General features: G+C 33.5%; 1 protein-coding gene across 3 annotated transcripts; it reads left to right on the forward strand.

Moving 5' to 3' along the window:
• Window positions 1-888: 888 nt before the first annotated feature.
• LOC129877355 (uncharacterized) lies at window positions 889-27,480 on the forward strand. 3 transcript variants are annotated; one of them, XM_055952853.1, is made up of 8 exons: window positions 889-1,250; window positions 4,829-4,908; window positions 6,392-6,452; window positions 6,614-6,671; window positions 6,765-6,822; window positions 11,516-11,588; window positions 11,809-11,923; window positions 27,027-27,480. In XM_055952853.1, exons 1-7 carry the CDS (start codon window positions 960-962, stop codon window positions 11,899-11,901), a joined length of 714 nt encoding a protein of 237 aa, XP_055808828.1. In that variant the 5' UTR covers window positions 889-959; the 3' UTR covers window positions 11,902-11,923; window positions 27,027-27,480. The 3 variants fall into 3 exon arrangements, with proteins under 3 accessions (XP_055808828.1, XP_055808829.1, XP_055808827.1); XM_055952854.1 differs by having other exon boundaries at window positions 27,038-27,480; XM_055952852.1 differs by lacking the exon at window positions 27,027-27,480 and having other exon boundaries at window positions 890-1,250; window positions 11,809-12,172.
• Window positions 27,481-27,792: the final 312 nt, after the last annotated feature.

Genomic DNA, 27,792 nt, shown 5'->3' on the forward strand with positions numbered 1-27,792 from the left:
GGTCCTTCAGTTTTACTCAGCTTAAGGAAGCCAAGACAAGGTCATTCTAATTCAAACAAGCTACCCCAGGTGTATCGAAATTCTTGGAGTTCAATAGCAATTTAACCTTTTGAGGAATCCGATCTTGCCAATCCTATTTTCTCAGCTTACTCCACGGGGAGAACAAATAGAATGGATTGGTTTGCTATATTTAATATGGAATGTGATGAAAACATTACCAATAGCTTTGGAGTCTTCATATCTTTGATATCTAATGGAGTGAAAACCCTCACCAAAGTCATTGGTGTTTATATGTTGCAGTTGATTTTGGTTGGGGAATGCACTTTTTGGTTAGTTCATGAAATCATTTTTCAGATGTTCATTCTATTGAAAACCAAATGACATGATGCAATTGAAGCATGTATATGTTTCAAAAGATACATTTATATATGAACCAAACATTCTCGGTTCTTCTTTCAGCTGGACCATATCAAAATTATTAACTTGAGGGAATGAAATTACAGAGATTCCCTTGAAAAATCTTCAGCTCTTCATTTAGCCCGTGCCTTGCACCGGCAAAGCACATCTAGTGTATATATATAGATGAGATTGTTGAAATTTTTCTTTTAGATTTTAAAAAAATATAAATAGACATTTTTAGATGTATTTTTTTCAAATACATTTTTAAAAATTAAAAGAATCCAAATTTCTAATTAACAGGATAAACTATTAAGATATACTCGATTTAAATGGATAACGGTTATTTAAAATAAATGAGATCCTTACCAAAAAAACAAAAAGGAACATTAGCCACATCTAAAACCAGTTAATGCATTTTGAAAAATACAGCTTTGCAAATAAATATTATCCAAAAAAAAAAAAAAAAAAAAAAAACTAAACGGTGTAGGGTGTCCCCACATTATGTAGAGAGCATTAATTAGCAGCCATGGAATTGCATAGCATCCCAAGTCCACGCTCTCATGGCCATGCCCATGGTCCTCTCCCTCTCTATCCACCCATCAAAACCTCTGCAAAAACCCAATTCAATCTCTGCCCAACCCAATTCTCTTTCCAGAAGATTAGTGTTCCTCACTGGTTCTACTTTATTCCTCTCTCAATCCCCTGTATTAATTCCAATATCCGCCGACGCCCACACCAATTCCTCAACTTTCCTTTCAGGCATTGTCAATACTAAATCTTGGTTCCAGTTCTACGGGGACGGTTTTTCCATTCGTGTCCCACCTGAATTTCAGGACCTCACTGAGCCTGAGGTATGCTTTTTTCCCCTTTCCCTTTCAACAAGGATTTAACTTATGCAGTGAAGAATTTTACACACTCAGTATGTTGTAGCTAATTCACCTTGTTATTAATTCATGCCTAATATGAAGAGTCAATTCCTAGGTTGTGTATGGAAAACACTTGTAACTGGAATTGATGTAATTATGATAGATCTGTTTGTTTGCTATAAAGTAATTGTAATATAATTATAAGTATATTGTTTTGCAGTCTTAAGTACATTCATAGAGTTATATTGAATTTTAAAATTATATGGTGCAATTAGTAGGATAGTAATTATTAATGCAATAATTTCCATGACTTATTTATTTGTCACAACCTAATTATAAATGTATTATTTGATTGCATAACTGCAATCATAAGGTTATATTAATTTTAAAAATAAAAATTAATATCTAAAATTAAAAAATTATATTAGACAAAGAATGATCTATATAAATGATATTAAATTAAATATTTATGATATGCATTTATACTTTGAAAATATATTAATAAATATATGTTTTTAACTAATATTATAAAAAATAATTAATCTATATTTTTTAAATTAATATATTTTGATTAAATTAATCATAAAAATTAAAAGTACAAAATTTCTATAACATCATGAAATGCATGTTTAATAAAAAGATTAATCTTATAAATGTAAGGTGGAACCCATCGGTGGAATCCTAAAGTTGACACTAACTTTCACTTAGATACCTTAACTAAGCTTTGTTTATTTTAGACACCTCAAGTAAGATTCCGATGTGTCATTTTGACACTTTTTGCTGACTCAGCATAGTGTGTGTGCAACACGAATATTAAGCGCGTTTGAGAAGTTTTTTTGTATACATTTTTTTTCTATTTCTTCTTCTTCCTCACTCTTTCTCTATGCAGCCTTACATCACCCTCCATTCAATTTTTTTCTTCTTCTTTTTCCTCACTCTTTCTCTCTGCCATCATAGACCCACCCTTCATCACCACACAAATTTTGAGAAAATTTATAATTTTTGTTGAGTTTGTACACTAAATTTTTTTCTTCTTTCTTGAAAATCAAATTTGATTTTTTATCCATCCTTCAATACTAATATCTTCCGCTGCAATTATAATGACTTCTCGTAAAATTGAAAAGAAAGGACAAAAAATATATAATAGCAGAAGAAGAAAGAAGATGGAGGAAATGAGTTGGGAGAAGGGGATATTATATATAGAAAATGGAGAAGAAGAGAATAAAATAAAAAAACAGGAATGAAATTGCTGAGAAGAAAAAAAATAATAATTTCAAGGAATAAAATAAGAAGAAGATGAAGAACGAAAACTAAGAATGAAATTGCTGGAGATTCTCGTGTTTATGCTCGAGTTTGGGAAGAAGAAGATGAAGAAAGGGGGTGTGGGGCCATGGGATTAGAGATTGGAGAAAAAAAGAATTAAAAGTGAAGTTTTTCTTTTTCTTTTTTAAAAATCCACGTGTCACATACAGAATGGTTTATTTTTCCACTTAGAGGCGTTTGTCAATACACACTTAACTGGATCTGAGAATATAAAAAAGTGTCGAAATGACACAGTGCGGCTATACATAGGGTGTTTAAAATAAATAAAGTTTGATTAAGGTGTCTAAGTGAAATTTAGTGCAAACTTTAGGGGCCTGTTAATGGGTTAGGCCTAAATGTAATGTCATAAAATTATTAAACTATTTGACAAAAGGATAGTTTATCAATTCTAACTAAAAATAAATGACTTGCAATGTAAAATATTAAGTCAATACTACTAAAATAAATGAAATCAAAAAAATAATATAAGTTCTAAATACAAAACAAAAAATTTAACATAATAATCTTATGTCAAATTTCAACATAACGTACGTAAATATATTTTAAAAGAAAAGAAAAGCGTAAGTCTATTACGTTATTCAATAATGTATTCTAAATATTGTTGTTTTAAAAGATTCAATTGATATTCAAACTGAACCATAATATGCAAACCATTTCATGAACGTTAACGTACATTATTTAATAGTATAATCATACTATTGTATAAGGGATCAATGATATTAAAGGTAAATTAACCATTTAAAAATTAATTGTATACTTTGAAAGTCATACTTGCAATATCTTTTAAAATAAATAAATAGAAAGTTAATAATATTTGTATCTTTGTTTTATGAATAATGAAGCAGGAGAAAGATCATTATACCACAACGATTAAAGACGATAAAATTTTGACCTTTATTAATGAACATATTTACCTCGTATAATGTGTCTGTCAATGAATTAAAATAGGCGACTCCATTAATTGTTACTTATGCTTTATGAATTTGAAATGAGATAAAAATATATATTGGTGTTTAATTATATAATAAGATAAAATATTATTTAATAGTCATAAAAGAATAAAAACAAAGAATTAAATTAAAAATTAAAGTTAAATAATAGATTTCACTTTTTTATGAACTTTTCTTTGTGTCAACCTTACAAATTTATTTGAATATTTTTATGAAAAAATTACTTGCTTAAATTTTTCAGAATTCACTTAGGAATTTTAAAAATCCTCATGTAATAATTACCAACAAAAGTTTTTTCATTGAATTTTGTTTGGTAGAAACAAATGCAGGAAATTAGATTATTTTTGACTTTTTTGTATAATCTCCAAATAAATTTCTCTGTAATTTATATATATTTTTGTAGAGACATGAGTTTGATGAGTTGAATAAGTTTATTATTTTTTTTAAAAGAAAATGATGGTTTAATGGCATGACATGACATGTCAACTAAAGTAGAAGGAGATTTTTGAGGTATTTAGTATTTTTTTTTTTGAGAAAATAGTAATAATTGAGTGATATTATTATCTTTAAAAAAATAAAAGTGATTTTTGTAGGCAATTTTCAAAACATGAGTTATTTTTAGAAAAATAATATAAAGTTTAAGTACTGAAAAAGATTCTTAAGCATCCAAATTTCTTCTTAATAGAGTAATCTACTTTTTTAAAACAAAGAACTAGATTATAAATTTGTTTAAATGAATTAAATAAGTCTTTTTTTTTTTAAAAAATGAGGCCTTAATGATATAGCATGTCAACTAGGCGAGAAGGAGATTTTTTAGGTGTTTAGTATTTTTTTTAGGAAAATAATGATAGTTGAGTGATATTTTGATCCTAAATGATATCAAAGTGATACTTGAGGACAATTTCTCTAAATTTGGATGACTAGTTAGGAAATTAACTCAAATATAAACAATGATCTCTGGTCAACTTCTAAATGACTTGATGGTGTATAGTAAAACCTTTGAAAACATGTGATACATAACATTCTTTTTATTAGTATGAAATGATTCAAGTATAGGTTAAACGATAGTATGATATTTGGCCTTTGAAAATGTCTCTTTCTAAAAGGAAAAATTTGATTTACAAAATAAAATTGAAAAAAAACTTCTCTGCATAGTCTAGAATCAAGAATTCCCAATTAAAAGCTTCTGACTATATTTAACCTTAGACTGATTTGTTTTTTTAATGAGAAAATATGTTATATTTAAATTCAGAAAGGTTGATTGACTAAAAGGCTGAGATGATTTTCTAGGATTATAATGCTGGCCTATCACTCTATGGAGATAAGGCTAAGCCCAAGAAATTTGCAGCGCGTTTTGCTTCTTCTGATGGGTAGATATTTCAATCGAATCTCCAACTCTTGTTTGCTCTTTGTTTTTTCCCTCTTATTCTTTGAAATCATTTTATTTGAATTTTTATGCTTGGAGTTTTTTTTTTTTCATTATAATATTTCACACATTTTGATACTTTAAAGCATCATCTGGTCATAGTTAATTTATTTGGCACAAATATCACTAGACTATTTGTCATATGTTAGAATATCAAATTAAAATGTGTCTAAATTCAGACAATTCTAAATACATTGTTTTTAAGCAAAGAAAATCATATTAAACATTTCATTGAATACTTTTGATATGCAAAATTTGATTATGAATATTTACTTACTTTATTATAGAAGTTAATTACTTACCATATTATCCATAACCAAAGACTCTAATTTAAGTAACACCTTTTGTATATTGTTTATTAATTTTATGAGAAGATTTTTCTTTATTTTCACATAGTATCAAAGCATCAACATATTGGTGGAGACTCGAATAGATTTTGACATCAATCTTTATGTTTTCAATATGATCAAATTCAAGTTGATTTTTCGACTTTGAGTATATTGAGGCATGTCCAAATATCAAGATAATGTGTCTAAATCTATACACATGTATATTTTTTGTACTTGAATGAGAAAAATTATATAAAATATTTTATGATATTATTCATTAATTACAAAATTACTTGTTAAAAAATGATTTTTTCCCTTTCTCCTTTGCTCCCTGGGTCTGATGATTGTTAGATTATACAATTATCAGAAATATTTCATAAGGTTGCCTTAAAACACAACAAGAAATGCAAAAATCTAATGGTTATTCTTCTAAAGTAAGAATGACCCCTCCTGTCTTAAACGAATAAAAATAAAGTTCAAAGCATAGACTTAGCGCCCAGACACTAATACAATAAAAAATTGAAAAAAAAAATATCTTCAGAATATTAATAAAAAATTATTGTTCATAAAAAGATTGTGTTATCTAAACTGTGAAGCTTTGTAGGAAAACATATAAAAGAGATGATTTTTTAAAAATATTTTACATTAATATTTTTTTCAACAGTTGAAAAATTAGATAGTATTTACATAAGCTGTACAATGTACATAATATATTTTTTTATGTAATATAAAATACTGTCTATCTAAGATGAGTAGTAATATCTTATCTACTTATTTTTGAGATCCTTATCATAATGATATAGATTGATATAATTTTATAAATCCTCCAAAAATTTTTATATAGTCTTACAAACTCTTCAGAATTCTTATCAGTGTTGTTTTGCCTCTCAAAGAATTGATCTTGTAATTTTTGTTTTTTTTATGGTTCTTTTCTTCTGTGTACTGTATATTCATTATTATTTCCTCCTAGCAGTTTTTGTTATGCGAAAGAAAATACATTATCTGATGAGTGATGGAATAATCTCACCTCTTCAATAATCTTTCTTCAATCGTATATTTTAATATTTTTTTTATCATTATCAATTTTGTGATATACAGATCCGAAGTTTTAAGTGTCATAATTCGCCCATCTAATCAGCTGAAGATCACCTTCTTAGAGGTTTGTCTAAGTCAATTTTGATATTTGTGGATGCCTGTAAACTTATATCTTGCAAATATTACAGTATTGGTATATGTAGCAATTCTCCGATTCGTTTCATGGAATTACCTCTTGCTTTGTAATACTACATAGCATCATTCTGATTATATTAACTTTAACAGGCCAAAGATATTACTGATTTAGGTTCACTCAAGGAGGCATCCAAAATATTTGTTCCAGGTATAATTCCAAATGGCCTTGACACATCCATCTGGTTTATAGGGTTGCTTTTAATAAAGTATATATCTTAATTACTGATTAATAGTATGGCAGCTGGCTCAACACTATATTCTGCCCGCTCAATAAAAATTAAAGAAGATGAAAATTTCAGGTATGTTCATACTAAAATATGTTTATGCTTCTTTAGGATGACTACGTACTTTACTTGTATGTCAAAAGATTAGCAATTACTTAAAGCCTGAAATTTTATCAGTCACGGTAATTTTTTTTTGATCCAGAGATTTTCAATTGATTACGTATTTTAAAGCTGATCGATCTCATCTTCATATTACATGATATCTCCTATTTTTGTGTTTTTTTTACTCATTATCAAAAAAATTTGTATCAAAAAGGAAATAAGATACTCTCTCTTTCTGCAACATAAAACGATGAAGATATTTCTCGTACTATCTTGCATTTCGATAATCATAGTTTATTTCTCTGTAACTACAATAATCTAAAAAAAAATTATATATATAAAAAAAGTAAAATAGTTTCTCTCTCCGCAACATAAAATCATGGAAATACTTTCATAATCGTCTCGTATTTCGATAATTATGATATATTCCTTTATGAGTACAGTTAGGGCTCTGTATCGATCGGTTCGGTTCGATTTTGAAGATTATCGATTTGACTTATCGGTTATCAATTTATAAACATGTCAAACCATTATAGAACCACTAAGATATTGGCTAATTGACTATCAGTTTATTGGTTATTGATTATTATCGGTTCTGTTATCAGTTTAACCGTTAAGATTTGATATCAAAAAACTCATTGAAAATCATTTAGAAACAAGATGACAAAAATCAAATAAACCATGCAAATGAGTTGATAAATTGCGTCTTGTTTAAAGCAAATGTAAAACATTATATAATAACCAAGAGTTTGAGACAACAAAAAATAAAAAATATAAACACTAAACCCTAAGTGAGCGTTTGGACCTAAGTAGTTTTTGGAAAAAACTTGAAAAATATTTGGGAACTTGTGCAAATATATTTGGCAAAATCCCCAAGTTTTTAAAAAAACTAGAACTTGGGAACTTGGAAAATTTTAAAAATTTGAAAACAATCCCAAACTTTTATATTTTATAGAAACACCAATCATTTATTAATTCCAACTAAATATTTATCTATGAACTTACTCTATTAATATGATTAACAAATACCATTAATCTCTCTTAAATAAAACTTATCTATAAAAATATCCATTAACTCTCTTTAATGAAACTTAGCATAAGAATGACAAAGAACTATTTAACCATAGACATGCCTCTTTGCGTAATGCAATTGAGAGAACATTTGATGCCTGAAAAATTAGATTCAGAATACTACGACAAGGTATGAATAACTATGACTAAGACATGTAGGTAAACATAGTAGTTGCCTGTGCCGTATTACATAATTTTTTGCGTGAAAATCAAAGAAGTGATGGATTAGTCACTGAATATGAAAGCGATGATATGATCATTGATGAAAATGATGAACAATCAACTCAAAGTAACAATATTGCTTCGTCTTCTCGGTCATCTAATCTAGAAATAAAAGTGTCACGCCCCAAGAGGCTACCCTAAGCGTGACGGGCACTCGAAGACCATTGTTTGTCCCTAGGCGAACCACTTGGTTCAATCACACATTCATTCATTCATTCATTCATGTACTCAATGAAAGATTCAATACGAATTTAAAAGACATTCAAGTGGCTAACCAAATCAACATTTCTAAAAGAATAATGTATTTAAAATAAATGTCAAATCAACTCCATATCATGAGGATTGTTTTAAAAATCAAGACATCTACTCGACACTATCATCTATCTGTCTATGAAGACTCTATCACTATCAAGAAGGTGTCCATGACAAGCTTATGGCTACCCTAAAGAAAATACTTAAAATGAAAGATAATAACTCAAGAGTGCCTCCGGATACAAGGAGGACTTACCAAAAGCTGAGAGTAGAAATGATCTTCAACGATGCACCTGTTGAGGATTTCTAATACTTGTATGTGCATCAAGAAACAATGCAGGCCAAATGACGTCAGTACATGAGATGTACGAGTATGTAATATAGTTGAAAGGAAACTTATTCAAGCATATTCAACTCAACTCAACTCATAGGACTTAACTCTGAAAATACTCAACTCAACTCAAAGAAGCATGTAGTTTAAAAATAAACAGTGCTTTGAAAATAAACTCAATAATATGCAACTCAACTCAAGGGAACTCACTCTGAAATAACTCTATAAAAAATGAAGTAAAATAGTACAATGCTTTAAATGATATGCAAGTAAGATATGCAACTCAAAGTATATAAAAATATAATATTTTACTCTTGGAGTTTTTCTAACCGACAACCATCACTTATGAGCTAGTGATGATACAACGCTTAAGAATTGCTATTGCCACATCCGTCCAATACCTTGCCAGGGTAAGGGACGCTCAACTCACTAGATCCATAATCAATCAAGTCATCATTTTGGGACTTAGAGGCATAGTCTCTATCGTACACTGGCTACGTAGTTTATGGATTCACCCCATATCGATGCTTAATACTACTTCCAAAATATTTTATTATGCTCGTATACATCAAGTGAATAAAATACTCAGTATTCTCATAAAAACTCAAATCGATCATTATGATCAAATCAACTCATTTAATTTTATTGGACTCTCATCAAACTCAACTCATCTCAATCTTCAAACTCTTCTCTGTAAATTAGATACAATCTCAATTCAATCAATGCATTAAAAACATAATTTTTAACTCCTCAACTTAATCTCACAAAGATGTTTTAATGTAAGAACATGCTCAAAATAATAATTAAGAGACTTCTCAAACTTAACTCATACTCAAACTCAACTCATACTCAAACTCTTTCTCAATCAAAGATAAAAATATTCATTCTTTAAACTCAAAATAGTGCATAAAATAATTCATGCAAAAACGTTCACAAATCATTCTTTTAAAAACTCCATCAATGCATGAAATATAAAAAAAATAAAATCTCAATTAGGATTCATGTGAATGAAGACATGAATGTATACCTCAAATACTCAACTCAAGAACATCATCAATACATATGAGTTTATATATAAAACTCAATAAAAATTATAGATGGCTTCAAGAACTCAACTCATGGAACCACAAAACTCACTCAACACAAATCAATGAAGATGTAGGGCATGTGGACCAACTCAATCCAACGTTATGAGTAGCCTTACATACTTCGAATGAAGATTATCTCGCTGAAAATCAAAGACCTTGCTTGTAGATCTTGAATCCTAGCTCTTCTTCTCTCTAGTTTCTTCTATCAAAACTTCTAAGGTGAAAGAGAGGAAAACCTCTTTGGGATCTGATAGAAGGGTTGAATTTAGCCCCAAAATGCAGTGGGTTAGGTTGGGAAATGATGGAGAAAAGACTAGAATACCCCTTATTAAAATTGAATTTTGGCTGTTTACGGGTCCTTCCAAGAATTGTAGAAACTTCTACAGATTGTAGAAGACCAATCGTAAAACTATGGCCCAAAATTGGACCTCACTGGTTCAAGGTGGTTTGGGTCTATGACCAAGCTTCTACGATTCGTTGACTTTTCTATGGGTCGTAGAAAGCACTCGTAGGATTCTATGGAGGTTGGGTTTGGGGACTACGAACCCCTTTTCTACGAATCGTAACTTTTTTTTCTACGGGTCGTCATTCATTCTACGGATCGTAAGACCCATTCTACGAGTTGTAAATACTGATTTGACAGTCTTTGGTAAAATTTCCATAACGTTTTACTCCAAATTTGAAATGAGGCAAATTTAGTGGAGTTGGAAAGAGGACTCAAAGATCTTTAATTTAATAGGTCATGGTCCACCTAATTATTTATATTCTAGGAGATATAATCGTTTGAAATTGACCCATGTAAAATCTTTTACTGAAACTCAATCGGTAAGGAAGCTTTTAACTCGACTTTGTGCTAGAGGATCCTTATGACCTTAATTCATCTCCAAATCTATTTACAATAAAGAATTAACCTCCACACATGCAAACAATTATGAATCATTCGGTACAACCCCATACACATATGAAAGATGACTCGGTCTTAGCTTAATTTTTTTTTGAAGTTTTACAGAAAGCTTGCCGGAAAGAGATTGTTCCTACAATGTGGAAAGATTTTATAAAAAAATAGTTTGTTATTACCTCATCCAAAAAAGAATAATTTGAGTGACAAGATTGAGAAAAAAGAATACTTTGTTTTTAATTCAATTAGTGTATTACTCTTGCCTATATTGTTATTTTGTTGTTGTTTATTTTTATCAATTATGTTATAAGATTTTTTTTAACGGAACATGTTCATTATAAAATGATAACATAAACTTATGAGTATTTTAAATAATTTTTACAACTTACAGGTACAAAATAATATATTTTTTTTAAATTTCACCAAAATTTGAAAAAAGTTGTGGCTAAACGCACGGTGAAAGTTGACCAAAATTTCTCCCAAGAATAACTTTCCAAGAATATTTGGGAACTTGGGGCCAAACGGTAAGTGAACGACTTTATATACCGAATGATAATAATATAAATTATTAAGTTACTGTCGGGTTATCGATTAACCCGTTAAAAAAATTCTTAAATCGTTAAGAATCGATAATCTAATAATAAAAAAATTAAAACCATTACTAAAACCGCTAAACCAATAATCCATTATCGATAAATCAATAATTTTTTTCAATTCGATCTATCGATTTCAGTTCAATTTTGAACAGTCCTAAGCACAATAATTAACTTTAAATATTTAGTAGCATTGATTTTTGTATTTCAGGACATACTATTTTTATGAATTTGTCAGAGATGAGCAACATGTTGCATTAGTGGCTGCTGTTAACAGCGGAAAGGTATGTTATTCTCTTTTGCTTTAGAAGGGCTCTTTTTTGGGTAGCTTCTTTCAAGAATTTTTGAGTCTTTAGAGCTATATTGTTGTACCCTATATCTTGTATCAATGCACTTTGTAAAGACCTTAGATGAAATAGTTCTAGAATTATTTGGAATCTCTAGTTGGATCAAAATAAAATTGGTAATTTTTTAAATTATTTTGTTGTAAATTTATTTTTGCAGGCCTTCATTGCTGGAGCCACTGCCCCCAAAAGCAATTGGACCGACGATGGTTTGAAGCTCCGATCTGCTGCAGTATCAATAACAGTTCTATAAGCAGAATACAATAATTGAGCAGGTTCTATTTTGATGATGAATTTCTCTGTGTTACCCATACAAATATCGATGGTCAGAGTTTTCTTATTTACATATAGTAACTCAGGAAAGAATTAACAGTGTCCATAATCCATCCTTCTGGATTCAATATTCAAAAAGCAATATATCTATTATTTTGCAAAGCTATAACCTCAACTAAAGCAGGTCGGAGGGAGACTAGTATTCTGCACTGTGGTTAAGCCATAATAAACAGCTATTCTCCTGATTTTAATGGCTGACCATTAAAGATTGATGCGTTTTAAAGTATCTTTTTTGTGGTTGAGATGAGTTGGGGGTAGGGATGGGGGAGGCTCTGACATTCATAAATTCCTTTGATTTTTGTTATTTTACTTTATTTTGATATTTTTACACTTTATATCACTGTAATACCTCACAAATTCTATATTAAAGATCTGAACCTTTCATCGTAAATGTATCATCTTGGTCCGGGTGATGTCCTATTTGTTTGTGTGTTAAGATCAATTTCTAAGTGTAGAAAGTGTATTTGATGTGGTTTAGAGTTGTAAGAGACCTCTAGCATAAAGTTGAGTTCAAAGCTTCTTTTGCGATTAAGTTTTTTCATGAGATTATATAAGAGTCAACTTTAAACAACCATATCTCTCATAATATAAGGAGTTAGGTGGCTCATGATTTATCAAATTAAAGGTCTATAAGTCTTTTTTTCAATGCCACTAATTGTTTGTTAATCTGAGTCCATAATAAAAATTTATGATAATTTATCAGAGATGTTCTAGTTTGTCAGCGAGTGACAACATGTCACGCGAGTGACGGCCAATCAGAGAGGGTATCATAGTGAACTAGTAGGCTGAAAAATTAGCTACTAAATGACGGTTCGGGTGACAATTCGTCACTCTGACGACAATACAACAGGAAATTTCAACGATTTTGTGTTAGATGAGAGTATTTTTATCTTAATTTTTTTGGGAGTTATCTAAGTGATCTTAAAACTCTTAAGAGAGTTAGAAAATAAGTTTTCATTGTTTAAGATCCTCTCATTCTCTCCCTTCCCCAAAGTTCCCCAAAGTTCATCGCTCTAGAATCTTCAAGAAAATTAGGGTTCAAGGATTCTACCAAGATTTTTCCTTCAAGGTATGTGGGATTCCATCGATTGATATTCTTTCACCAATTGAGTCCCAAAAGTGAACTTAGTTTTTCAGTTATTTAATTCTACAAAAAGATCTAGGATTTTGTGAAAAGTATGAATTTCATTATATTTTAGTTTCTTCTCATGGATAATATATATACATGTTTTCCATAAATTTCACTATCATTACTTAAGTGTATTTTCATGAACCCTCAGAACACAGAAATCTTGTGTCTTTTAAATTACATGCTTAATTCAGAATACAAAAATTTTCATGACCAATTTTGCATTCATTGCTTCAGTTTCACATGTATAAGACACTTTCAAATAAAGTGTCTATTGTTTAAATATTAGTTTTAATTATTTTTAAGCTATCTAATATTATTAGTATTATTTAATTTATTAGTATAAATAAGTTGGGAGTATTACTTAGCACCGTGCAAATGTAGGGATGGAGGCTCACATGCCAAATTAGGCTAAGTCCTTTAGTTGCAATCCCTAAGTTCCAGAACTACGTGTCACCCTAGGTTATAAGGGTCACCCATCAATGTAGGCTTGACGCCTTAGTCCTTTTGGATATCAACTTAGTGGATCCACGCCACCAGTGTTCTTGCCCTTGGCAAGGTACATAGTGCCCTTCTAGCTAGGGTACATGTTGGGCTCTGTTTAGCTCAAATGGAGTATGTCAATTATTAATATCTTCCATAGTTCAGTCTCAAAATATTGCATGATCATGTATTCAATTATTTTAGTTCAGTATTGATCAATTGCATGTTTATTACTTGGTCATTGCATCAATTTGTTTATTTCAGTTCCATGTTCGGTTTAACATCTCAGATTCATCACATTCAGTTTTATAGATTTTAGTGCATATCTCACATATTGAGTACATTCAAAGTATTGACAACATACCTCTTCTGCCTACATTGTTTAGTCTACTTAGTTTCTGTATCTTTTTAGATTGCAGTTGCTGTAAACAGAACTTTGTTCAATAATATATTAAACCAATTTATTCTATAATTATGTCGCCTCTCAATCATTTTAGCTCTTATTCATGTTTATATTTAGTTGCCCATGACTTATGCCAGTATCAAAGGTTAGCTTGGAGTCACTTGTAACTCTAAGCACTGTGTTATGATTAAGGGTAGTCTTGGATCATGACAATCACTTATCTCAAACTCATAATCAAAACAAGAACATATTTTCATATTTGACCTATTTAGCCCATTTTGTATATATTTTGAAATACTTATAAAAAACAATAATTTCTTGATTTGTAATTTTTTTGATGTTCTGAAACTGATTGAAAGTGATATTCATGTTTACTATAAAAATTTTAAATATTATGGGTTAATTAAAATGAGAAATAATATCTACAGACTCATAACTGAAGTCCTCTAAATGCAAGGACTCACCACTATGTTAAAAGTAAAAGAACTTAGTAGAACGTCTACCTGCGAATCTAAATCAGAGTGTTGAAATATATATCATTAAATGATGTAGTACAAAGTATCATCAATACAAGAAATGTATTGGTATGCAAGGTAAGGACTGAGATAAACAATTATACAAACAATCAAAAGAACTATAAATTTGAGCATCAGTAATACACAAACTATAATTGAAAGACTAAGATTCAACACTAATATATGGCATAATCTTTCTGTCACGATCTAAGCTAGACCCTAGGTGCGATATGGCGATTGAAATCCTGAAGGATCCTGACCAAGCCTCTTAGCATATCATACATCAACATACATAAGGTAAGTAAAAAAATCAAGCTAAGCCATAAAAGCGGGAATAATGTCTCAATGAAATAGAACAAGTCTCAAACTCAAATGAAAGACAATATAAACTCCATAACATCCAACATGCCTCTACTAACTGATGGGGGCATAAGACAAGCTCCTAACTCACCCAATTATAAACGATAGAAAAGTCATAAAGACGCACGAAAAATAAAGTGCTATGTCTTCGAAACATGAGACTCAGCACAAGTGAAAGTCACAAGCTCGACTCTACTCACGAATAAGAGGTGCGCGATGATCGTTCATCCCTACATTGTGATACAATGTAGGTAAAAAATATGTGTTAGTACATGGAATGCACTAAGTATGTGAGAAGTATGCATGGACAATGAATATAGGACAATCAATATGAACATGGGATGCATGCCCATTATCTTAAAACATGAGTAAAACCATGAGAACCTTGAAACATCATAATCATATGGTCAATGCATCAAATTATACCTTTTCATTAACTTTGATATGGGGTAGGACCTTTAACAGATATATAAGACCATGCGAGCTATAACATGGAATCTGATGTACTCCCACATCGAGAAAAGGGAGGCTACCTTGCTAGGATAGACTCCATGATGGTGCTTCCTCTATCTTTGTGCTATATGTTGATCCACTAGCTATGTCATATTTGAACTTCAAACCTACGCGGGCAACGTAATTAGGGACTAAAGGCTGCTACTAGGATTCCCTTAGGTAGCTACTGTGGCTACTAGACCAAACCCCACCTTAATGTCTTCTTGGTGCTTAGTCATTATCCCAACAGAATTTCATGAAAACATAGTCATTAACATCATTAGAAAATTGTCATGATCTGACCTAGGGCCTAGTCATAACACGGCAATCGAAACCCCAAAGGGCTCCAACCCAGCCTCTTGTACATATCATAAGCATACATAAGGTAAAGCAAAAGCGGAAACATCATAAGAGAGTCTAAACCACGAATAGTAAATGAAGAATGTCACATGACAACATAGACTCAAAACATTTGTTCAACTAGGTGCCTCTACACATGAGTATGGGCGGGGGCTAAAACATGTCCCTAGCTCACCCTCAATATGAAACATAACAAAAATCTTTGAAACTATAACCAGCTCGATGACTAGTCCCTGATAAATGAGGACTCACTACAAACACTGCTGGATAGGAAAGCTTAACTAGCCACGTAGATGAGTAAAATCTTCAACCTCAACCCCTACATTATGAGGCAATGAGGGTAAAAAGTATGCATTAGTACGTTGGAATATACTAAGTGTGTGGCAATGCAATGCATAGAAAACCATATTTGTACAAATGACCATTTTTAATTAGCATGATAGGAGAAATAGTAAAAGTCAAAAGTAGTCTTTAAGAAGGATCAATGCATAACAAACCATAAGAGTATCATATATAGTAAAAGATAGGATTACTCATTTAAAACATAAAAAAACCATACATATGTGGGATAGGAACTATAACCGACAATAAGACCATGCGAGCTATACCATGGAATCCCAATGTTACCCCTACATCAGAGGAAAGGGGGAGACTACTTGCCAAGGTAGACTCCTACATGCCTAAGTGGATCCACTAAGCTATTGTGTGAATCGGGTACCCCTAGTTCTTATACTCAGGTACTTACCTCCAAGCCTTGATATTTTGGGTACTCACCTTGTAGAGATTTGGGTATTCGTCTCTAATCCCTTTATACCTACAATGGCATGTAGTTATGTGACAAGAGACTTTATATAAGGACCCTATATTTCGAGCCCCCACCTCAAGTCCACATTCGGTGCTAAGTCAAATCCCATGTAATACATACATAGCATAGAAATCATAATGACATATATTATAGTCATGATCATAGGCTTGTACTTGATCTTGAAACCCCAGCTTGGCTTGAGGAAGAAGATAACCTTGGAAGAGAATTCTAGAAAGAAGATTTTTTATTGTAATAGCTTGAGAGAGAATAAGGGGGATTCAAAGGGTTTAGGTAGTTATAGGTCCTTCATAAATAGTCCAAAATGACGTAGCTTGGGGTTTAATTGGGTAGGAATATGCTGAAATAACTCAAATAAAATAACTAATGAGTCAATTCAGCAAAGTCGATCGAGTCTGCCGAACTCATTTGGTGATTCACCAAATGCTACCTTTCATCGCCGACTTGGCTAGTCCTCGAGGTAAAAGTTTCTGGTCCATTCGATGGTCTCTTTCAAGATCGCCAAGTGGATCAGCAGTCTTCCGAGCTGCCTTCCATCACCGACTAAGCATAGGTCAAAACCCAAATTCTATGTAACTTTCGGCGGTCACTCTTGAGCTTGCCAAACCTATTCGGCGGTTCGTCGAATCATTTGGTGAATTTAGCTCTCTTTTTTGTACTTGTTCCTGTCCTTTGAACTTTCGGGGTCTTACAATTACTGTAATTGATCATCCTTACCTTGTGGTGTGACTTGTATATGGTTTGTGGTTTTTATGGAAGCATGATTGGCCTTAGTCTATGATTAGACTAGTGTTTCCCAAAAACTTGCATACTTTGGAGCTTTTTGGCCTTAGAATCTCTCCGATATCACTTTGGACGTCTTAGCTCCCTATAGACTGATATAGAACACTTAATTCTGATAGTTTGAGCCTTAGATAGACAATAACCCATCTTGAGACCTTATATTCATGACTCCCTTCTTTCGTCAGCTCCTATGTACTTAGTTCTTCTTTAGAGGACACTCTTCGATTTAGGTTGGATTTCTTTTGGGCTTGGAGTGATTTATTGATGGCACTCTGTTTAGGGTTTTTTCCTCTATGCTCATCTTGCTGCTGATCCTAAATTTAGCCGAGTTATCTCTATTCACAGTTCAAGTCCCTGATTTACCCCACTGGGTTACTATTAAAGAGTACATTCATAAGTTCATCTAGCTATACAAGTATGCTCAAGAGATTGTTCCTGATGTGAGATCAAAGATGATTAACTTTGTCTTTGACTTGGTTAAACATGTGAAGAAATAGTGCAAGGATAACTTACTTATTTCTGACATGGACACCTACGGACTCATGGTGTATGCAAAATAGTTTAGGAGAACAAGTGGAAAGATAAGGAGGAGCATCGGAAAAGGAAAACGATTTCTGCAGGTGATGAGGCTAACCACTAGAAGAGTGGTAATGGCAACCGGTCTTTCTTTAAGAGTAGATATTCTAGCTATGAATCATCATTAACAAGTTCTCCGGCATCGAACAACAACAACAGAGGTCTCAGAGTAACCAGAACTTCAAGGCTCAAGGTTCTCAATCTCAAGGGAGTGTGGCCAACCCGTTCTTCATGCAAGCTTCCTTGTGGTTAGTGTGGTAAACTGAATTTGGGGGAGTGTCGTGATGGCATTAGTGGATGCTATAAGTGTGGTCAGATGGGTCACTACATGAGAGATTGGTCATCAGACATGCAAGGTAATGGGGGCAACAAGGCCCAGCCTTTTTCAGCAACACCTTTCAGTAGAGTTGGCTAGAAAGGTATTACTTCAAGGGTAGACGAAGGTTCAAACTCTGTGTATGCTATGGATAGTTGCCAAGACCAAGAGAACTCGCTAGACATCGTCACTGGTATGAGTAGAGTCCTTTCTTATTATGTTTATCCTTTACTTTATTTGGGTGTAACTTTGTGTTTTGTGACTCCTTATGTAGCTGTGAAGTTTGGGATCTCTCCTTAAACGAAAACCCTTCAAAAAACCTTTTATAGTATCTGGCCATGCCCAAAACTCTTCTAATATCTGAAGGAGACAATGGTATAGGCCAATTCTTTACCGCCTCCTTTTCTTTAGATCAATTTTAATCCCATCACCGGGTACCACATGACTAAGAAATGCAAATTCCCTTAGCCAAAACTCACACTACTAAACTTAGCAAATAGTTTCTTGTCTCTCAACGTTTCCAACACAATTCTCAAATGACCCATATGATCTTCCTCATTTCGAGAGTAAATCATGATGTCATCAATAAACACCACTACAAACATGTCCAAGTATGGTTTGAAAATACGATTCATCAAATCTATAAAGATAGCGGGAGAATTAGTCAGCCCAAATGACATGACTACAAATTCAAAATGACCATACCTTCTCCGAAATGCTGTTTTGGGAATATCACACTCCCTTACCTATGGTTGATGATACCTAGAACGGAGATGAATCTTTGAGAATTAAGTTTCCCCTTGTAATTGGTCAAACAAATCATCTATCCTCGGAATTGGATACTTGGTCTTTACGGTGACCTTATTCAATTGCCACTAGTTTATACACATTCGAAGCGACCCATCCTTGTTTCTAACAAACAACACGGGAGCTCCTTATGGTTATATACTTGGCCTTATAAAGATCTTATCTAATAAATCCTTCAATTTCTCTTTCAACTCCTTAAGTTCCACTGGAGCCATACGGTAAGGAGGAAGAGAAATAGGTTGAGTATCGGAAAGGAGATCTACGCCAAAGTCAATTTCCATTTATGGAGGAAAACTGGACAAGTCATCAGGAAAAACATCAGAAAACTCATTAACTATAGGACCAACTCAAGAATAGGAGTTTCGGAATAAACATTCCTAACTCACACTATATGATAAATGCACCCTTTGGATAACATTTTCCAAGCCTTAAGTCATGTGATGAATCGACCCTTAACCACCGAATCATTACCCTTCCATTCAGGAATAACCGATTGAGAACGGCTACTACCACCATAACCGTTCCTAGCATTAGAGAACACACCTTCATATTAGGCCCTCTTAGAATCCTCTATTTTCATCTCTTTCTGTTTCTCTCCCTCAATTTGTTCGGCAAAAGTCATGAGTAGAGATATGTCTATCTATTTAACAAGCATGGAGGTACGACATTCTTTATCAACCAAGTTGACTCATTCAGTCACGTAGATAGGCAACCAATGAAGGAGCGTACCTGGACAACTTAATAAACTAGAGGGCATAGTCCTTCATTCCCATGTTGCCTTGTCGAAAATTAATAAACTCCAACACCTTGGCTTCCCTTATCTCAAGAGGAAAAAGCAATTAAGGAAAGAAAACTCAATCAATGGCAAATGTTCATCCCAACTTCCTTTCAAATCAATCATACACGCCCTCAAAATGTCTTCCAAAGTTTGGATTGTTCTTTTTGCATGTCCATCGATTTGAGGATGAAAAGCGGTACTTTGCTTAACTTTTATACCAAGTCCTTTTTTGGAACAACTTCCAAAAATGTGAAGTGAATTGTGTACCTTTATTCGATATGATCAACAAAGGAACACCATGAGGTTTCACAAGTTCAAGAATGAACAACTTAGCATAGTCTTCGGCAACATAAGACGTCTTAACCGGTAGAAAATATGCTGACTTATTCATTCGGTCCACAACAACCTAAATAGAATCATATTGCCTTCTAGTACTAGGTAAACCTGTTAGAAAGTCCATATTCACATTTTCCCACTCCCAAGTAGGAATTTCAATGTCTTAAGCTAACCCTCCTGGGTTTTGATGCTCAACTTTAAATTTTTGTCAATTAGGACACTTAGCTACGAGCTCTGATATGTCCTTCTCCATACCATTCCACCAATACACTTCCATCAAATCACGATATATCTTGGTGGATCCCGAATGAATTGAATACCGAGAACTATGGACCTCATTCAATATCAATTTCCTTAGTCCATACACATTAGGCACACACAAACGACCTTGGTAACAAAGTATTCCATATCCCCCTTTGGAGAAAGCCTCAATGGATTTTCAACAACTGCCTTATTCAATTCAATCAAAACTAGATCATGGTCTTGTTTGGCCTTAACATACGCCACAAGAGACAATTCTGAGCCATTACGTACAAAGACACCCCCATCATTGGAATCAACCAAATGCACACCTAAACTTGCCAATCTACGAACATCCTTTACCAAAACCTTCTTACCTTCGTCAACATGTGCAACACTATCCATGGACAACCGAGTAAGAGCATCGTCTACAATATTTTTCTTTACTTGGATGGTACAATACACTCATGTCATAATACTTTTGGAGGTCAAGCCACCTTCTTTATTTAAGGTTCAAGTCCCTTTGGATAATCTCATATTGCAAGATTTTATGGGCAGTGAACACATCAACATGCACCTCATAAAGATAATGGTGCCATATTTTCAAAGTAAACAGAACTACCGCAAGTTCAAGATCATGGGTTGGATAATATCGTTCATTCACCTTAAGCTGCCTAGACACATACACAATAACCTTACCATATTGCATCAAAAAATAAACCCAAATTATAAGGGAGTTGCGTTCTGAGGGAACCTTCGGGCAATGTCAAAATAAGAGCCGACGTAAGACGATCCTTCTATATTTGGAAACTTTTTTCACATTTTTCCAACCATTGAAACTTCACTTTCTTTTGGGTCACCTTCAGCAAACATTCTAGAATATTCGGCCAAGACCAAAAATCTTCTAATATCCGAAGGAGAAAATGGTCTAGGCCAATTCTTCACCGCCTCCATTTTCTTTGAATCAACATCAATAATATCACTGGACACCACATGACCAACAAATGCAACTTCCCTTAGCCAAATTTCACAATTACTAAACTTGGCAAATAGTTTCTTATCTCTTAATGTTTGCAACAAAGCCCTCAAGTGACCGATATGATTCTCCTTAATTCGAGAGTAAATCAAAATCTCATCAACATCTTGCCTAGAATGAAGGGCATAGAATCAGTTGTTGCATTGGCCACCCTTAGGTTGAGCTTGGATGCCTTATTGCACTTGGCCTCCTTGAGGACGACCTTCTCCACCTTGGTTGGCAACATAAGGGTACTCGAATTGCTTATGACCCATCCTACCAAATCCATAACAAGCACCCGTTCCCATCCAACATTTACCTCCATGATTCTTTCCACACTTTGCACTCTTGGAAAAAGAAGGGCTACTAGCCTTCAGACCTCCTCCTCCTTGAACCTTACGGTATGGCACCCTATCTTTAACAAACATTTTTCCCGAACCTTGGCCTTATTGAGAACGATCACTACCACCACAATTGGTCCTAGCATTAAAGAACCCACTATCATACCGGGTCCTCTTAGAATCCCTCATTCTCATCTCTTTGAGTTTCTCTCCCTCAATTTGTTCGGAAAAGTCATGAGCCGAGATATGTCTGTCTCCTTAACAATCATGGCGGTATGATATTATTTAGCAACCAAGTTTGATACTCCCGATATGAATTGACTCATTCGGGCATATGGATCAACAACCAATGAAGGAGCATACATGGATAACTTAGTAAACTTAAGGGCATAGTCCCTCATTCCCATGTTGCCTTGTCGAAAATTAATAAACTCCAACACCTTGGCTTCCCTTATCTCAAGAGGGAAAATGCAATCAAGGAAAGCAAACTTGAAGGCTTCCCACTAAATAGGACCTTCACCAACTCTCTCCAACTTCATTTAAGTGTACCAAACTTGAGCAACACTATTGAGTTGGTCGGCCACCTACTCGGCTTTCTCCTCCGAAGTTACCCCCATGATACTCACTATCTTATACACCTCATCAATAAATTCTTTGGTATCCTCATCCACATTCGAACCATGTAAATTGAGAGGGTTCATTCTTGCAAAGTCCCTCATTCTAGTGGATGGAGTAAGAGCATTAGAAGGATCCGCAGCCCCTTGGTTGGCCACTACTTGGTCTAGCATGGTTAAAGTTGTCCGAAACTCTACATTAGTCACTTCTTCGGGCAAAGGGCCATTACCTTGAGGAACCAGTGAACTTGGGATTCATTAGCATTGACCTCTCATTGCATCGGTGCTCTTCTTTAAGGCATTTTCTGAAAATCGTAAAGGACAATCGTTAGAGAGAAGAAGTCTTAGAACATACTCTATCACATGACATAGATAAGGAAAGACGTGAGAATTTCCTAAAATGTCTTATAGCCTCCTATTTATAGATGTGATGCTCTTCATAACCATGAATAAGACTCTACTTGACGCAGCATGTTGGACACCCTAGGATATCTAAAACCTTGTGCTCTGATACCAAGTTTGTCTTTACCTGGCCTAGGAACTAGTCGTAACACGGCTATCAAAACCCCAAAAGGCTCCAACCAAGCATCTTGACATATCATTAAGCATGCATAGGCTAAAATAAGTGCGGAACTAACATAAGAAAAGCCTAAATCATGAATCATAAAGGGTATAGAAACTTACAACATAGATTCTAAAACATATATCCAATAAATGCCTCTACTAATCAAGAAGAGCGGTGGATAAGACATCCCTAGCTCACCCTTGATAATACAAAAATAACAAAGTCTTTTGAATCATGAAACAATGACTTATAACTAGCCTTTGATAGACGAGGACTGACCACAACTCCGTCGATTTTTTAAGCTCATCTAACCATGTGTATGAATGTGATCCTCAACCACTACATTATGAGATAACGTAGGCAACAAAATGCGTTAGTACATTTGAATGTACTAAGTATGAGGGAATGACATGCAATATAAATTATATGATGGAATGATCATTTAAGTAGATGACAAATAGGATAAGAAAAGTCATGAGAAAACAATAGTGATCAAAGCATTTGAAAGAATGGTTAAAATATAAAGATCGCAACGAACATATACCTATGTGGGATAGGAACCATAACTGACAATAAAACCATGCGATCTATAACATGGAATCCTGTTGTCTTCCCATACAGCGAAAGAAAGGAGAATCTACTTGCCAAGATAGACTCTACCCCACTTGGCGAGTCATGTACATATTCTATATGTGGATCCACTAGTTAAGCCATAAAGACAACCTATGGTGGCACGTGGTATAAGAGATGACTTGAGGCTGCTACTAATGCTTTTGATAGGGCCCCGACCTCAAAGTCCACTCGGTGCGAAGTCAAATCCCACAAAATACATAACATAGTAAACATACTTAGCATATATCATAACTTGTTCATAGACTTCATAATTCATAGAGTAGCTTATTTCATAACATACTTTCTATGTGAGTGTTGGTCTTTCATCATTACAAATCATACTTGCATAATTAATGTCATTAGTTTCCTAGGTCACAACATAGGGCCCTAAGTCACCTTTCTTCATAACTTGCATAAAATTCATATCGTGAACATAATTGTAATTCATGATCATAATCCATACTTTAACTAAGAGTAAAATTCATATACGTAGTCAATTTGAATGAAAACCATGATACTACTTTGAAATAATTGAATTCATAATCATACTTCACAATATCATCATTGAAAATTGCTTCATCCATGGAAAATCATAATTCAACTTAAAATCGTGTAATTCATGTAAAAACATACTTATAATGATCAATCTATAATTATTAAAACATAATTGAAACAACGCAATGCAATTCATTAGAATTAGGGTTACAAACGTAATTGAATTTCATGAGATTTTGAGTAAAAACCTTGAGATTCCATGGGTAAAATGGACCCATGGATCAATCCCTATATACCTTGATTGAATTTGAACTTTGAAATTGAGAAAAAAGGCTTGATGTTGAAGAAACCCTAACCAAAGCTTGATGAAGATGATGAACTCTTGAGGAACTTTGGGAGAGAAGTCTTAAACTTGTTTGGGGAATAATGAGGAAATAAAAAGAGTTTAGGAGTATTTTGGACAAATTACGTAATGAATCTATTCCTAAAACCATCCACATACATTAATAATTAATAGGAAAAGACTAAACTACCCCTCATTAAAACTTGAGTCGGACAACCCTACGAGGGAACTCTACAATTCATAGAGGCAGTGACGAGTCATACCTAAAAGTCATAGAGGCAGTGACGAGTCATACCTATGACTCGTCCTACATGCCCTAAAAATATTGTGAAAAATAAGTCTCTAAAGTTTTGTTACGACTCGCCTCTACGAGTCGTCAAAGTTTCTTTGACTTATAGTGTGCATTCGTCCTGCAGGTCCCTAGAACCTACATATTCAAGTCACAAGACTTTCACTACGAGTAGTTGTTACGACTCGTCTACTCGGTGAAGACTCGTCCTAATGAGTCATCAAGGCTTCTCTTTAGAATTGTTCTGAATGAGTTCAAGGAATCACCCTCCTACTCAATTTAACGATTCATAAGAGGACTCATAGACTTGAAGTCAGTCCATATTTTTCCTGAAAATTTTCGTTCGTTCGAATTTTCATCTTTCGGGGTCTTACAAAGACTAAAGGTATAGACACCTCATATGGGCCCACCCTTAATTCAATGGAGCAGGCAAAACGAGATGAGTTGATTATGGCCCATATGTATGGGTTAGAGATGTTCCATCACAGGATCAGGTTCTTACCATGCACCGCTGAAGAATTAAGAGAGGTGGAAAATAGATATCCTATCAACGACCATGCAAATGTTATGCTACGAATCGGGCCTCAATTCTTTGAGCCTACTTTGATTATTTCCCCACTAATGAGGATAAATTGCGGATTCAATTAAATGTTGAGTCCGATTTTAAAGGAGAAGAGGTAGCGACATTGGACCTTGAGGACCCTTCATTATAACAAAGATAGATGAGTAAATAGGCCAGTCTCCTACCTCACTTTTAATTTATGTTGCTTTTTTGTCGCATTAGGCATAGTGCTGTAGTTTTAAGTTTGGGTCAGGGTTGATGCTTGCTTAATTGTAAATACTCTAACATGTAGTTTTGTTTATTGGGTTGTATTTGTTTATTTTGGGTTTCGTGGCATTTTTTTTTATTCTTTGGCCATAAATAATCCCCGTTGAATCGTACAAAATAAGAATTAGAGTGTTACATGATTATATAAAGGTCATAGTTTAGTAATGTTACCCTATGATTGATGGATGACGACCGTCCTAAAGATATACATCATCTTTGTGTCTGTCTGTATATAAGGTGTCTTGCTGGCTACAAGATTGTATGGGTTTAGTTCAAATTGTGAATATCATGACATGTTAGTGAGTGAGTAGTTTGAGACACCTAGGCTCTTTTATTCAACTCAATGAATGAATGCTTAATGTTGAATTCATGTGATTGTTTGGTTGGGAGTCTATAATTTCCATACTTGAGTTGGGTATGTGCCATGTATGTTAGGTTTTGATGTTATTCCATGACTACTTTTTGATGACTAGAACTTGCTCTTCAATTTGTAAAATGTAATAAAGAATGTCGAGTTAAGGAAGTGATATAGGCATTTCTTGATAGCCTTATTCTTATAACCCTCTTTGTTTATACCTACCTTGAATGCATGTCCATAGTCAACCCCGTTAAGCCTGTGACTTGTACGTTGGTAGCCTCATACAAGCCTGTTTCCTATGCTTTATTAGACCTTAAACTTGAACTAAAGCTCCTAAGCGCTTTAGGTGAACAAAAGTGAAGCAAAGTGACATAGTAGGTTGGGGCCCTGAAATAATAATCATAGGTGGTTGAAAATGATAAATATTTGGTTGTTAGGGAGTGAATGAAGAAAACCAAGTTGTGGTTGAAAAATATATATTTATATAATAAGATTGAAAGGTTGAAATCTAACTACAAAATAAAGATTAAGTAGCTTAAAAAAATGGGTAAAGTGAAGTAAAAGAGGGGCATAAATAAGGTTGTTAAGATAATGTGTGAATATGTTATATGTAGTGTATTAAAGTGCTTGATAATGAGTCATTATTCATATCTAAAATGATACCTACCCGTCCTCTAGCCTATATTACAACCCATGAAGTCCTAATTGATCTTGAGCTTCCACATTCTTAAAATCAGTGGCACGTTATAGCAAGGGCAAGGCTATGATTCATTTTTGTCACAGTGAGCGATTTGAATTGTCTGTACCCATTGTTGATAAAATTGCATATCTATTGAGTGAGCTTGGGTAATTTCCTTGAATTGAGTTTAGGAGGTGTCAGACTAGTCATTCTATTGGTGGAAATTCGATAACATGCTTGTATGATTTAAAGCCTATTATGCTAATATTTTTAGCGAAGTTTGATTGCCTTGTGTAAAGTTGTGTCAAAAGTATCGTATGCATGAGTATGAGAATTTGTTTGAGGAAGAACAAAACTATAAGTGTGGGGTGGTGATCTTGGGCGTATTTATGCACCCAATAGTCAACATAACCCATATTTGTAGCCTAGTTTGAGAACGAATTCCTTAAGTTCATTGCATTTTCTGAGTTGTTTGTGTGTGATTGAGCTAACCAACATGATAAGGTGCTTTCAAGGCTAAATATTGAAGAATGGACCTTAAAAAGACAAAATCAAAGCATGAGATGGAAAGTAGGAGTTTTAAAAGTGAAGTTGGCTAGCAAAATTGAAGAATTTGTATTGGAATGAAGCAAATCCACGTCGCGCAGATGATCCTAGAATGAAGGCCTAAATTAATGGAAATCTTCACCAAACTAGTTGAGTCCGCGCCAGGTCCGCGAGTTGATGAGTAATGTAATTTTGCTGAGGAGATGAAGGTTGCAGAACTGTTAAGTAATGAAACAAGTCCGTGTCATGGACTTCAGTGTCAATTATGGATTTTTGCAAATTTCGAGACTGTAAATATCACACTTGTAATTTTTATTAGAGTAGTCAGTCTTTTATTTTTGGAGAACCACGGTAACAGTGAAGAACACTTCTTAGTGTTATTATTTTTTATATATTCTTTCTTAATTTCTAATTGTTGAATGTTCATCAAATATTTTTTATTGTGATTCAAACTATGAGTGGCTAATTTTCCCTATTTTAGGGTTGTAGCCACATGATTATCATATAAAATTACTCCGCATTGGTTAATAATGGGTTATTCTTCATGATTACTCCTACATTTTAAATTTTTACTATTTTAATGTCTGGTCAACATTAGGATAAATTGTTGTCTACGTTGAACTCGGAAGACGAATAGGAGATAGAACATAAAATGTAGGGAACTTGTTTTGTTCTAGGGTTAACTATGATTATTTGTGTATAGGATGCCCGTGGCACATACCTA

The sequence above is a fragment of the Solanum dulcamara genome, chromosome 12 (genome assembly GCF_947179165.1).
Source record: "Solanum dulcamara chromosome 12, daSolDulc1.2, whole genome shotgun sequence".
Lineage (NCBI taxonomy): Eukaryota > Viridiplantae > Streptophyta > Magnoliopsida > Solanales > Solanaceae > Solanum > Solanum dulcamara.